Source organism: Sturnira hondurensis, unplaced genomic scaffold, assembly GCF_014824575.4.
Source record: "Sturnira hondurensis isolate 20B ecotype Veracruz unplaced genomic scaffold, ASM1482457v3 Scaffold0021555, whole genome shotgun sequence".
Classification (NCBI taxonomy): domain Eukaryota; kingdom Metazoa; phylum Chordata; class Mammalia; order Chiroptera; family Phyllostomidae; genus Sturnira; species Sturnira hondurensis.
In genome coordinates this window covers 237,308-249,211 of record NW_028094186.1, presented here as the reverse complement: position 1 = coordinate 249,211, position 11,904 = coordinate 237,308, and the positions used below count along the sequence as shown (strand labels likewise).

Genomic DNA, 11,904 nt, shown 5'->3' with positions numbered 1-11,904 from the left:
AGCTCTGGGCTTACAACAGAGGCTGGGGTAGAAAACAGATGACCTGTCAAAGACAGTCCTGGGCAACAGAGGGGGCAAGAAAACTGTGCAGTTTGTACCACAAAACCACCCACTTGGAGGACCCAGAGGGCCCAAGAGCACTGTCAGTGGGTGCTTGAATTCCAGGTCCTTCACTAAATGTTCCCCTGGCCTTGGCTTGATTACTTCCAGAGATGGAAAACTTACTACCTTACGAGGCTGACCCTTTCATCATTCTGACAGAAAAGTCTTCCTTCAATGGAGCTAAAAACCTATGTCCCTACTCTTGAGGTTTTCCCAGTAACTGGAAGAGTCCTGCATGCCAGGAAAGGGTTAAAACGATTTTATTTTTAAAAGCGGACAGCAGAACTGAGGCAGTTAGTTAGACATGGGGAAGGGAGCTGGGGGTCCGGAAGCTGTGCAGGGGAGATAAGGGCGCTGGTTGCACGAGTGCCCTAGCGAAGCATGATGCGGACCCTGCGGTAAGGGTGGCCCACGCCGAGGCCTGAGGCCCAGTCAATGCCGTACTTGTGGGCAGTGGTATGAGACATGGCATACTGCCCATTGAGATTGGCCCGATAGCAGGATCCATACCACCAAGCGCCGTGGACCACCACCGCGCAGTTGCCCCCGCTCTTTGCATCGTGGTCGGCATCGTAGGTGCTGAAAGACTTCCCGTTGTGATAGCTCAGGGAGTCCCCTGGCAGGGAGGGACGGGAGGCTCTTTGGTGCCTGGCACCCTCATAGAAAGTACCTCACAGGAGCCTCAGAAAAACCGAGAGGTGGGTGTCATCGGCCCCCGTGAGAAAACTGCAGTGCCAAGGAGCCAGGGTGCTTGACCAAGGTCGCTCAGCTAGTCACAGGGACACTGGGACCTGATCTCAGGACTGTGGCTCCAAAGCCACCAGCTCCTCTCCCTGCCTTGTCCCCTCCCAGAACCACCAGCTTCCCTCTGGCTCCTTCGTCTCGTCCTAGCTCCCACCTGTGGCAGCCTGAGCAACTCTGTCGTTAAGAGCTGGGAGGGACTCCTCAGACGCCTGGGCAGGAGAGGGGGTCTCCTGAGGCAGCTCCTCAGGTTACTTCCCTCTTTCAAGTCTTTCCTCAACAGCTGCTGTTTCTCGGAGAAAAGCCTTCCCTAGTTCCTCTTCTGAAGCAGACAACGCTAACACTCAATGGGGCCTCAGTAGTTCCTGCAACCAATCTCCCTCCCTGCCTCCTCGTCCCTTTTGCTGTGCAGGAAACTGGGGCTCTGACGCGGAGGGAACTTGCCCGGGGTCACATAGTTAGTGAATGACAGAGCTGGGCTCAGACTCCAGTCTCTTTGCCTCATGAGCCCAAACTCTTTACTCCTGTACCACTTTGCCTTATAACTGCCATTTCTCAGATGAGAACACTGAGGCCATAGAGAAGGGATTATCCCCCGTCATTATGGAAGCAGTGGCAGTGCCATGCAAGAACCCAGCCTCCTTCACCTTTTCCCCCTTCTCCAGGTCCCTACCTGAGGGTTGCTCACCTGCAGTGCCTGCTAAGAACTTGCCCAGCACCAGCTGGTAGTGGTCCACCTCCCCAAGGAGGCGGAAGGACTCGTAGTGGGCAAAGGTGCGGTTGCCATTAAAGTCCTCCAGGTCCACGAAAAGCTCCCAGGTACCTGGTGGGGATGGAGGGAAGGGCAGGGAGGGGGTGCTCAGACCCCGGGATGTCAGAATACCCCTCAGGCTCCCTGGACCTTGCTGGGAACGTACCCTGGAGAGTCAGCTGGTGCAAGTTCTCATTACCCAGCCAGAATTCAGACTCTTGACTCCCAAAGCCCGCTTTGTAGGAGGACCAAGAGCGGAAGAAATCCACAGAACCATCCTGTCGCCTCTGGAACACCTAGGGAGGTGGAGAAGGCTAGCACACCAGACGCTGTTCCAGGCTTGGCATGAAATGAGGAGAGACGGGGGGTGGGAGCAGGAGCAGCTGAGTGAGGGCACACTGTGAGGGTGGCAGCCATTCCATGTCTCTTTGGCCTGGGGACTTGTTGATACAGTGTGAGTCCAAGTGAGCTTTGCCTCTGAATGAATGTAGCGATGAACTCTACATTCGTTTATTAACTTTTCGTGCCAGTAAAACAGTAGACTTTACACCAAAGCCTTGCCAGTCCTGGGGGAGACTGAAATCATAGAAATGCTGTTCCTGCCTTCTGGGCGTGGTCAGTCCTGCTGGGAGTCAGATTCATAAAACCATGCTTTAATTTACTATGATAAGAACCAAGATAGAGCTGAGGAGTCACCTCCAGAGGACCAAGCTGGATGGTCCCCAGGCTCTGTAGAGTTTCCCTCCTGAGCATCTTTCAGTCTAAGTGCCTCCGTTCCCACTGCTGCCACCGCCCTCTGTCCCTCCCCGAACCTCTGAAGGCCTTCTAACCCGTGTCCCTGTTTGCACTCTTGTTCCCCACTGCAGTGCATCTTCCATGGTGTTGTCTTTCCCAAGCACGAGTCTGGCCTGGCAATTCCCTGCTTAAAACTCCCCCATGGCTCCCCATTTACCCCACCTCAGTCATTCAGTACTCCCCATGAACCGGCCCTTGCAGGGGCCTTCCTTCCATGCCTGACCCTCATCAGTAGACCCCAGCCAGCCACTCACACCTGCTCTCGGCTCACTCGCCCCGCACCCGCAACCCTCTGGCACTGTCCTGTCTCACTGCGCTCGTCTTTCCCTCTACCTGGAATGCCATTCTGCACCTCGTCTGTCTTGAGAACTTCTGCACAGCCTTCAAGGCCTTGTCAGACAGCACCCTGTCTGTGAAGCCTTCTCAGACTTCAGGTCCCCTAGGTGCTCAGTAAATGTTTGTCTGCGAATTACTCCAAAGATGCCTTGGCTCCAGTGGGCTCTGGCTCCCCCTGGGGGCCAAAGGGCAGAAGTGGGCCTCGCCTGTGAGTCCTGACACTCACCAGCCATCCACCCCCTTGGGTGTCCATGTCACAAAACACTGGAAGGGCTCTGCCTTCAGGTAGGCACAGATGGTACCAGCCACTCAAGGTGGCACCCCGGCTCAGCAGCTCCTGGCAGTTCCTGGGGCCTGGGGAAGGGGAGATGGACTGAGAGGCCCCCCAAGTTATGACCCAACCCCACTCCCTGGGCAATGGAAGAGGCTAAGTGTGGGACCTCAGGAGCCCTCTCTGCTCCTTCAAGGCCCTGAAAGGGGCACCAGGGCCGGACCACGCCTGGTAGTCTACCAACACCCCAGCACCGCCTGGGTCCAAGCTCCTGGCTCCTGCCAAGGCTGCCTCACCTTCCTGGCACCGGAGCAGGTTCGCTGGATCTCCTGCTCCGAGGAAAGACCAAATGTTAGCTCCAGAGTCTGAGTATCCCCAAGGGGGAGGCCCACAAACCATCAGAGGGGAGGGTGTGCAGGCCCTTCTCCTAATCTTGCCCACCCTCTCAGCCTTCCATGCCTCTGTTAGGAGGGCAATCACAGCCAATGGCTGAGCAGTAACCCAGCAGAGGCCCCTGCCTTTCTAGCCCAGGGACAGAGCAAAGAAAGAAGAGGCCTGGGTTTTACTTACTCACCTGGCTCACCCTTGGGGCCCATTTTGCCCGGTGGTCCAGGGTGCCCTGAAATCCCAGAGACAGGGATGTTATGAGTTCCACCCCATACTCAGGGCCAAAAGCAACAGGGATTTGGAGACTGGCGTCAAGTCCCAGCTGCACCCTACCCTGGCTGTGACTGTGGACCACCAAGGTATCCTCTCAGAGCATCACTTTCCCCCTCAGCAAAATGGGGGAAACTCTCCCGCTGCCTCATAGAGTTGATCTTTGGGTCCCGGGTGCCCAGCCTGGAGCCCAGCACACAGTAGGTGCTTGGCCCCTTCGTCATCGCCCTTAGCACAGGCAGTTACTGCTGCACCGCCAGCCTCCCCAGTGTAGCCCAGGTCCCTGTCTGCTCCCTGGTATCTCTCACCTTGAGGACCTGGACTTCCCTTCTCCCCAGGACTTCCTGGGGCTCCAGGACAGCTGGGCAGAAGGACAATTTTGCTGGCTTCCAGCTCCCTGGGTTCTGCATAGAGACACAGAGCCAGGTCGCACAGAGTAGTCATGGCGGGAGCGGGCATGCCTCTGTCTCCCAGACCCCCCTGAAGCTCTCTTTCCATCTCCCAGATTCCAGCTGTCAGGACACTTGCCTCCAAAGGCTTTCAAGGCCTCATGCCATTTGCCTCTGTTTGCAGAGCCCAGATTATCAAATGCCCACCCTGCTCCTTGAGGCTAGTGAGCCTGAGTGGGAGAAGGACACCCATTGAGGGAATGAGGGTGGGTGGGTGGGAAGGGCACCCTCCAACCCTACCTGGACAGCTGGGTTGGTCCTCAGTCCTCAGACAGGCAGGCTCCCTGAGCAAGAGGAGGAGAAGGGAGAGTGGTGTCCATAGAAGGCCCATCTTGCTGGTCCCCTCAAGAGAAAAACGCCAGTTTATAAGGGGGTCAGGCTGGTGGAAGAACAAAGGAAGACTTCCATCCATTGTGCCTGCTCAGGGACACCCCACCCAGGCTGGAGCCAGCAGGAGATGGGGGCATTTCCTCCCTCAGCCCCCGGGGGAATGGGCATTACCGCTGACCTGTTCAGCTGGGAGGGCATCCAACTTCTGCTCCCGGCTGCCAGGGCTCCCCAGCCATCTCTCCAGACCTTCGCATTCACAGGCGATTTCCTGAGCCTTCCGCCTGCAGTGCCCTTCTCTGCACCTTTCCTGTGAGCTCCGCCTGTCCATGAAGGTCTGACCCTCATGTCATCTCCATTGGGAATGCTTCTCCGACCCTGGCAGTATTCATGACCCCTGCTACCATTGGTTGGGCGCCTGCTGCTTGCCACAGTCATGCTGCATGCAGTTTGCACGTTGTCTCTGATCCTTCCACAGTCCTGCTCATGGTCATTGCTATTGGCTGTGGGTTACAGGCCGCTACAAAGCAGGTGTTCACAAACATTGGTTAAATAAAGGAAAAAGCAAAGAGAAACTGAGGCCCAGAGACAAGATGTGACTGGTGCTCTCTCTGGCACTTGCATGCCCAGAACCACAGAGATTTTGCCCAAGCTCCATGCCGCCCACCAGGGAGAGACACCCTTAGCAAAGCGACACTAGGCCCACCTACAAGTCCCTTGGGAAGCCCCTAGCAAGGCCTAGGAAATGGCTGCTAATATAGGCCAACTGCATGGGCAGCTCAGGCAGGCAGGCCCGGAGGCTGGGAGGCTGGGAGGCCAAGTAGGGAGGCAGCAGCCACGACCCAGACATGAGGAGTGAGGTCTGAGCAGGGGAGGTCCCTCAGGTGATAGGGGAGGAAAGGGGAGTCTCATTTATTTCTTCATTCATTCACTCGCTCATCCATTCACCAAGCCCTCCCCGAGGGCCTCCTCTATGCCAGGCCCAGAGCTGGGGGTGGCAGGGTGGGCTGAGGTATAATGGGGTATCGCGGGGGGTGGAGGCCCAGTTCACCAGACAGGATGGATCCATGAGATGGATGCCCTGAGGCCCTGCAATTCTGTCCTAGGGATCCGTCCCCCTCAGGCTCTCCCACAGGGATGCCAAGACCTGTGGACAAGCCTGTTTCTCATGGTGCTGTTTGTAATAATCAGTGTGGAAATGACCCAACTGGACATGGATAGGATGAAGGCAAATAAGTTATCACCATGTGGGCAAGTATAGGGCAAATCTGGTGAAGAATGAACGGGGTGAAGTCGCAGAGCAACGTGCACAGCACAGCCCCACCTTGTATTTTAAAAAAGCCAAATGTCCATTCACAGGAAAAGGCCTGAAGCATACTGTGAACGATAGTTACTTCTGGGGAGCGAGACCAGTGGGACAGCGATTCTCACTCTTTATATAAACTTCTATATGGCCCTTTTGTTCCTTAGAGGCATTTACTACTTTTGAAAAGAGAAAACATCCAATGAAGAAATGTTCTTAACTGAGTGGAAAGCCAGCAGGAGGTGGGGGCATTTCCTCCCTCCGTCCCAGAGAGAATGGGCATTATCCCAGCCAGCTCTTAAGTGCTGGCTGGAGAAGCCAGGGGAGAGCGATCCAGGCAGGAGAAACTGTGTGTGCGGAGGCTTGGATCAGGGACAGAGCAAGGCAGGTTGGGTAACAAGAGGTGGATCCAAGTAGCTGGAGGGGTGGCTCAAGGGGAGGCTGTCTGAGAGGATGGTGGCCGTTGATGAAAGTGTGTGGGCAGGGGGAGGTGGCCTGTTCGGAGTTTTGTCGATGATGGCACGATATGTGAGGCCAGGGAGGAGCCAGAGCTACCCATGGACTTGCAGCAGCAGCTGAAGAACCCACAGGGTGGCCAGGTCTGGAGAAGAGGTACCAGGGGCTCGGCGGTGGGCGCGCAGCTGGAAGGGTGGACGGGTTCCCTGGCACGAAGCAGATGGAGCACACACGTGCCTGCCCTGAACCCTCCCCGCATCCAACTGCGATGGATATTACTGTTACCCCACTTTACGGATGAGGAAACTGAGGCCCAGAGCTGTTACATAACTTGCTCCAGTTCACACAGAGCAGTTCAATTCCACAGGCTGGACTCTCAGCCGCTACACTCTCTATTGCCTTTCCACTTGGACAGTCCTGTGATTATGTATCAGACTCTTAGCCACATGCCTGGTTTCCAGCACATGCTGCCCTCAGTGGGAGATGTTATTAGTCAGGGAAGACTTCCAGGCCCAGGGATGGGTTGGGGGTGGGGGTGAAAGATGGGAGGAGGGCATGGGCAGGGCTTCCCAGGAGGGCCCACGTGCAGAAATGGCTGTGGACAGTTACAGGGGTGTCCCCACCTTGGCACAGGGGCAGAGACATCACTTAAGGAGCTGAGAGCACCTGGAGGTACCTCAGCAGGGGACTTCTAAAGTTCCGCTCACTCTGGGACCAGAAAAACCTAGATTCAAGCCCAGCCCTGCCCTAGCCCACTAGATGACCTTCAGCAAGTGCACTTAGCTCTCTGCGTCTTTGTACATGGCACACCTGTACAGGGACGGGGAGGGGGCTGAACACATGTAACAGATGAGTATATTTTAAAAGGGGACATCAACAGTCCAAGGCTGAATTCCCATTAAGGAGGGAACAGTGGCCTTATCCTCACCCCTCCCAATCAACACACAGCCCAAGACATGGAACACAGAGCACAGTGCTGAAGAGAGTTCCTTTATTTGAGGACACTGCCCGAGCCAGGTCAGTGGGAAGGAGGCAGGCACGGGCCCAGTGCCAAGCAGGGGTCCTGCAGGGGGCCCATGGGGATGACAGATAAGAAGACAGGAGGTGGGTCGAGGATGCGCTCAGTGGCAGGAACCAGGCCCAGGACAGGAGGGGATGCCAGGTATTGCACACTGAGACTACTCAGTGCCAAAGATTCTCCCACCCCCAGAGCCCACAAGAGACCAAGAGGGCAGCCTCTTCATCCTCCTTCCCCTCAGTGTGGGGTCCAGGCCTGAGAGGTCAGATTCTGCAGAGGCCAGACAGAGAGGGTGCTCAGGGCGGCGGCCTCGCCACAGCCAGGCTGAGGACCCCACCCCCTGGTGGACGGGCGCAGACAGAACAGCAAACACTTTAATAGAGGCTGCGGTGACCCGCCCCACAGCACACACGGCACACGGGGACCTCCGAGCAGCCCCCCTTCTCAGAGGAAAACCAAACCGCACACACAGCCGAGGTCCTGCCCAAGGCCACAGAGCTGCAGGCCAAAGTCTCGCCTGGGCTACCACCTACTGGTTCTCCTCCCTGCCGGCAGCATGAGGGACAAAGACAAGTGGGCTCAGCTGAGCTCTTAGACGTCAGGCCCTGGCTGAGTCCTGGCCCCAGCCAACACCTGGCAGAAAGACCCCCGCAACTGGGGGAGGTAGAAGGGTGTGGCTCACACAGGGGACACTGTGGGGGAGCCATTGTCTTTAGGGCTGCCCCACTGACAAGACAGTTCACTGTCACTTAAGGGGACCGGACTGCAGGGGCAGGGCTGGAGTGCAGGAAGTGAGCCAGACTCTGCTGGCTGATCAAGTACTCACAGTGTCTGGTAGGTGCTGTCCTTGGCCTTGAGGAAGCGCAAGACGAAGAAGGCCACTGCCTGTAGGCTCAGCACCAGCACAATGCCTCCAATGAAGCTGGCCCCATCGAAGCCAGGGTTGTTGGCTTCAGGGATGTGGGGGCTCTCTGCAGGGTAGATAGAGGTCATAGCAGGCCACAAAGGACCAGGATCCCAGGCCTACCCCCGTAACCTACAGAGGTCACCTGGAGGCCCCAGTCTTCACTATGGGAGCCCAAGAACAGCAGGCTCAAAAGGTCAATGGGATCCTGTGGGCAGTTGGGAGGTGTGGAGGTGCCTGGTGGGAGGGACAGTGCCCGGCAGGGCAGTGCCTTGGCTCCAACCCTGGCTCTGCTCCCGAATTGCTCTGTGGCTAGATGCTCCTCATACCCTCTCTTGGCCCCCTGAGCACAGCCACTGAGCCCCCTTCCCTTTCAGATGCCAGCTCTCACATCGGCCCAACAGGAGGAGGGTGGGCCCAGAACTCAGGTATCCAGACTGCTTTCGGCCTTGGGTCTCAGGGTTCAAAGCCCAGATACAGATGATGTGGTACCCTATCAGGACTCCTGAGACCCTGGAGCTACCCCTTACTTAGAAGGGAAGGAGCTGGGGAAGGAGCACTCTGACCTATCCTAGGGAACAGTTAGATGGAGGCTAGACGATTTATGTCAGAGGAAGAAGCCGGGCTCAAAGGGCCAGGCCTGTCCAGAGTCACCTCACACAGCCAAACTCACACAGTGTCCCCTAACCCCTTCCCCTGCCCTGGCTTAGGGGCCCGTGGTTGTCAGGCTGAGCCTGGGTGGCTCCCAGCTGTGCCACGTTAGCCATCAACTCTCACCAGGGATTCGATTTCAGGCCCTGGGCCCAGGGCCCAGTGCCCAGGACAGGGCAGGGCTGGTGGGATATCATTCTGGGGCAGTGGACAGAACCCCAACGGGGACCTGGGTCCACCTTCCAGAGACTGTCATTTGTGTAAGGAGTTTTGAGAACACGAAGGGCAAAGGGTGGTCCCAGCTGCAGCTCCGGCAGCCCTTTCCAGGGAAGAGGAGGGGAGAGAGGAGATGAGCTGCACAAGACCGACCTGGGGCCTGAGCTGGAGGGAGCCGAACTATCAATAATTCAGCCTTGAGATCACGTTTCTGGCTTTAATTAACCAAGAGCCTCTTCAGCCATCCCTGCCAAGCCAGACCCTGAAGGGCAGTGGGGGCCGAGGGGTAGTCTTCTTGCCTCTGTTCTGCCAGGAATCTGCTTTGTGACCCTCTCTGGACCAGTAGGTGGTCACAATAGACATCTCATTGGCTGTCTAAGCCACACACCCTCAGCACCAAGCGCAGGTCCTTGAGGGGGTCACCCTGAGCTCTCGGAAGTGGGGTTCGGAAAAGGGCATTGGAACTGATCTTTCCCTGATCTCCTTCCTTGCATCAGACACTGAACTAGGTGCTATGCACCCTTTCATGAAACCCTCACAGTGACGCTGTGAGGTGGCATCCGACCCACTGTACGGATGTGGAAACAGGCTCATGGGGAGAAGTCACAGGTCTGAGGTCACAGAACATGCTGGCGCCAAAGCCCAGCTCCCCCAGGTGGCACCTACCTGTCGTGATTGTCTTTGGTTCATAGGTGGGGTGGTGGTGGGCAGCTAAAAAGACAGGGGATCTGTGAGAAGCCAGCTCTCCTGCCCCTGGACTCCCACGAAGCCTCCAGCTGGGGCCAACAACTGGACCCCGGCTTGGGTCAGGGCCTCTGGCCCTGGTCCAGCCCCACCCAACACACTTTCAAGCCTATTTTCACACAGTGCCTTCCACAAGTGCCCTCTCTCCATCATAACCTTTAAAAGTCATCGCTGATGCCACCTCCTCCAGGGAGCCCTCCCCTGTTCCCTTCTGAATTTCCAAAGTCTTCACCATGCTTTCAGTTAGAGAAGCTAACTCCCCCCACCACCCATGCCAGTCATGCATCCTCCACCTGTACCCATTTACAGATAAGGAAACAGGCCAGAGAGGGGAAGAGTTCTGGGCGAGCCAAAGGCAGAACTGAAATTGAACCCAGGTGTTCGCAGGCATGGTCCTCTCCCCGAGAGGGAGACGGATTCCTCCTGGAGGGCAGGCTTCAGCTGGGGGCACCTCAGTCCTGTCTCCCCAACTTGGATTAGGCCAGTGGAAGCCCCCTTACCGGGACAAGACTCTGAGTGGTTGTAGACAGAGCAACCTTCCTTGACCACCTCAGCTTGGTCCACACAGTGTCCTAGTGGGAGAAGGTGAAAGGGAGAGGTTTGGGGAGAGGGACCAAGGCCCTGAGGTTCAAGGCACTCGACCCGGGAACGGCCACATACCTGGCTCCTCTGGATGACATTGCTCCCACACGCAGCCGGAGAGGTTGTGCGCTCTGTCCCCTTCCACACAATGCTCACAAAGCTTCAGCTCTTTACAGGCCCCTCGGACAGCCGGCCAGACGTTCATTCGGAGCAGGGCTCCCCGCCCAAAGCCTCGAGCTCCTTTACCTGGTAGAGGGGTGGAAGCAACCCCTTGAATAGGAACTGAAGCCCCCTTCCCCACTGCGGTGGCTCTCACCCTCTGCACACACACACACTCACCTGGGTTCCCTACCACACGCCTGGAGATTCCACAGACACAATTAACACACACCTAGGGCCTCCCTGATATTCGCCCAGAATCCTTTCCCTTTGCGTATACCTGGGGTTCCCAGATACATTTGAAGCTGCCGCCCACACACACACCTGAAGCTCCTTACTATACACACAGCCAGAGCTGCCTTCAGCCGCCCCTGGAGCCCTGCATACTATGGCAAGTCCCCTTCTGTTCCCCCACTACCCCTCCCAGCCGACCGTTCCTGGACAGGCGGCTGGGTGAAGGGCACGCTCCGCCTGCCCCAGCTCCTAACCAGACCCTGGCCAGCATTACCAGCCACAACGAGCTGGGCACACAGGAGGAGGCAGCAACAGCCGCCACAGAGCGCAGCCCGTAAGGCTCTGGGTCCCGGCAAGGCCATGGGGGCGGGGGCGGGGACTGGGGGTCCGCGGAGTGCTGGTGTCCCACGTCCCTTCTGGGTTCGGCTCCTCCAGGGTGTGGGAAAGAGACTGGTCCGAAAGGAGCGGGCGAGGTGGGCGGGGCAGTGACATAGAAGAATGGGCGGGGCCTGGTGCTGGTGGGGCACTAGATAGGGCGTGGTTGGTGGGCGCGGTCAGGTGGGGCCCCGGGTGGTTTAGGGCGGGGCTCCGACAAAAGGAGGCGGAGTCCAGGACTAGTAGCGACTGGTCCCTGGGAACACCCAGCAGCAGTTTCAAGGAACCTGTTCAGTAGAAGTAATCCCTGCCTCACCGGTGAGGAAACCGAGGCTCAGAAAAGCTGAATGACTAGTCAGAGGCCACAGAGTTAATGGCAAAATCTAGATTTGAAGCAAGGTCACTTTCCTGCCTCCTGGGCTCGACACAGGCGGGGCCTAGTCAAGCGCCCCCCTCCAGCCAGGCCTCAGGACCGCTGACCACCTTCAGCTGGGCCCTAGGTCCTGGCCGCCCACCTGGCTTCAATCTTTGCACCCTCCTCTCTTCTGTCCTTCAGCCCACCATGTCTGCCTCCAACCCACAACATCTTCTGATCAAGTCACCAGTCTCATTGTTACTGGGGCAACTGAAACTTTTCACAGCTTTCCCTCCCGCCTCAGCAACCGCCTGACACCCACCTCTTCTGTTCTTCTCCCACTACAGCCACTTCTCAGGTTCCTTAGAGGGTGCCTCCTCTTCCTCTTCCCCTCCCTTCCTCCCCCCTCCTTCTCTCCTTTTCCTCCTTCCCCATCTTCATCGCTAATGGCCCAGTTCAGTCCTGAGCCCTATTCCAC

At 57.3% G+C, this 11,904-nt stretch overlaps 2 protein-coding genes across 4 annotated transcripts; both read right to left on the bottom strand.

The window, feature by feature from the left end:
* Positions 1 to 338: 338 nt before the first annotated feature.
* On the bottom strand, positions 339 to 4,470 carry FCN3 (ficolin 3). Its single transcript, XM_037033018.1, has 8 exons — positions 4,343 to 4,470; positions 3,962 to 4,057; positions 3,571 to 3,615; positions 3,293 to 3,325; positions 2,952 to 3,079; positions 1,761 to 1,890; positions 1,532 to 1,666; positions 339 to 718 (listed from the first exon to the last, which is right to left on the bottom strand). Exons 1-8 carry the CDS (start codon positions 4,431 to 4,433, stop codon positions 474 to 476), a joined length of 903 nt encoding a protein of 300 aa, XP_036888913.1. The 5' UTR covers positions 4,434 to 4,470; the 3' UTR covers positions 339 to 473.
* Positions 4,471 to 7,158: 2,688 nt separating this feature from the next.
* CD164L2 (CD164 molecule like 2) lies at positions 7,159 to 11,141 on the bottom strand. 3 transcript variants are annotated; one of them, XM_037032835.1, is made up of 6 exons: positions 10,971 to 11,141; positions 10,382 to 10,549; positions 10,222 to 10,293; positions 9,644 to 9,688; positions 8,033 to 8,177; positions 7,159 to 7,751 (listed from the first exon to the last, which is right to left on the bottom strand). In XM_037032835.1, the coding sequence occupies exons 1-6, from the start codon at positions 11,056 to 11,058 to the stop codon at positions 7,736 to 7,738; spliced, it is 534 nt and encodes a 177-aa protein (XP_036888730.1). In that variant the 5' UTR covers positions 11,059 to 11,141; the 3' UTR covers positions 7,159 to 7,735. The 3 variants fall into 3 exon arrangements, with proteins under 3 accessions (XP_036888730.1, XP_036888731.1, XP_036888732.1); XM_037032836.1 differs by having other exon boundaries at positions 7,159 to 7,476; XM_037032837.1 differs by lacking the exon at positions 7,159 to 7,751 and having other exon boundaries at positions 8,029 to 8,177.
* Between the last annotated feature and the right edge of the window lie 763 nt (positions 11,142 to 11,904).

Excerpts from the sequence above, each read along its gene's own strand:
- CD164L2 (XM_037032835.1), bottom strand. The coding sequence starts at position 11,058 with ATGGCCTTGCCGGGACCCAGAGCCTTACGGGCTGCGCTCTGTGGCGGC. Across the intron at positions 10,294-10,381 it reads ATGTCATCCAGAGGAGCCAG|GACACTGTGTGGACCAAGCT; the intron begins GTATGTGGCCGT and ends TTCTCCCACTAG. Across the intron at positions 8,178-9,643 it reads ACCAAAGACAATCACGACAG|AGAGCCCCCACATCCCTGAA; the intron begins GTAGGTGCCACC and ends TCTACCCTGCAG.
- FCN3 (XM_037033018.1), bottom strand. The coding sequence starts at position 4,433 with ATGGGCCTTCTATGGACACCACTCTCCCTTCTCCTCCTCTTGCTCAGG. Across the intron at positions 3,326-3,570 it reads GGGCCCCAAGGGTGAGCCAG|GAGATCCAGCGAACCTGCTC; the intron begins GTGAGTAAGTAA and ends TCCTCGGAGCAG. Across the intron at positions 1,891-2,951 it reads CCCAAGGGGGTGGATGGCTG|GTGTTCCAGAGGCGACAGGA; the intron begins GTGAGTGTCAGG and ends CCACCTCCCTAG.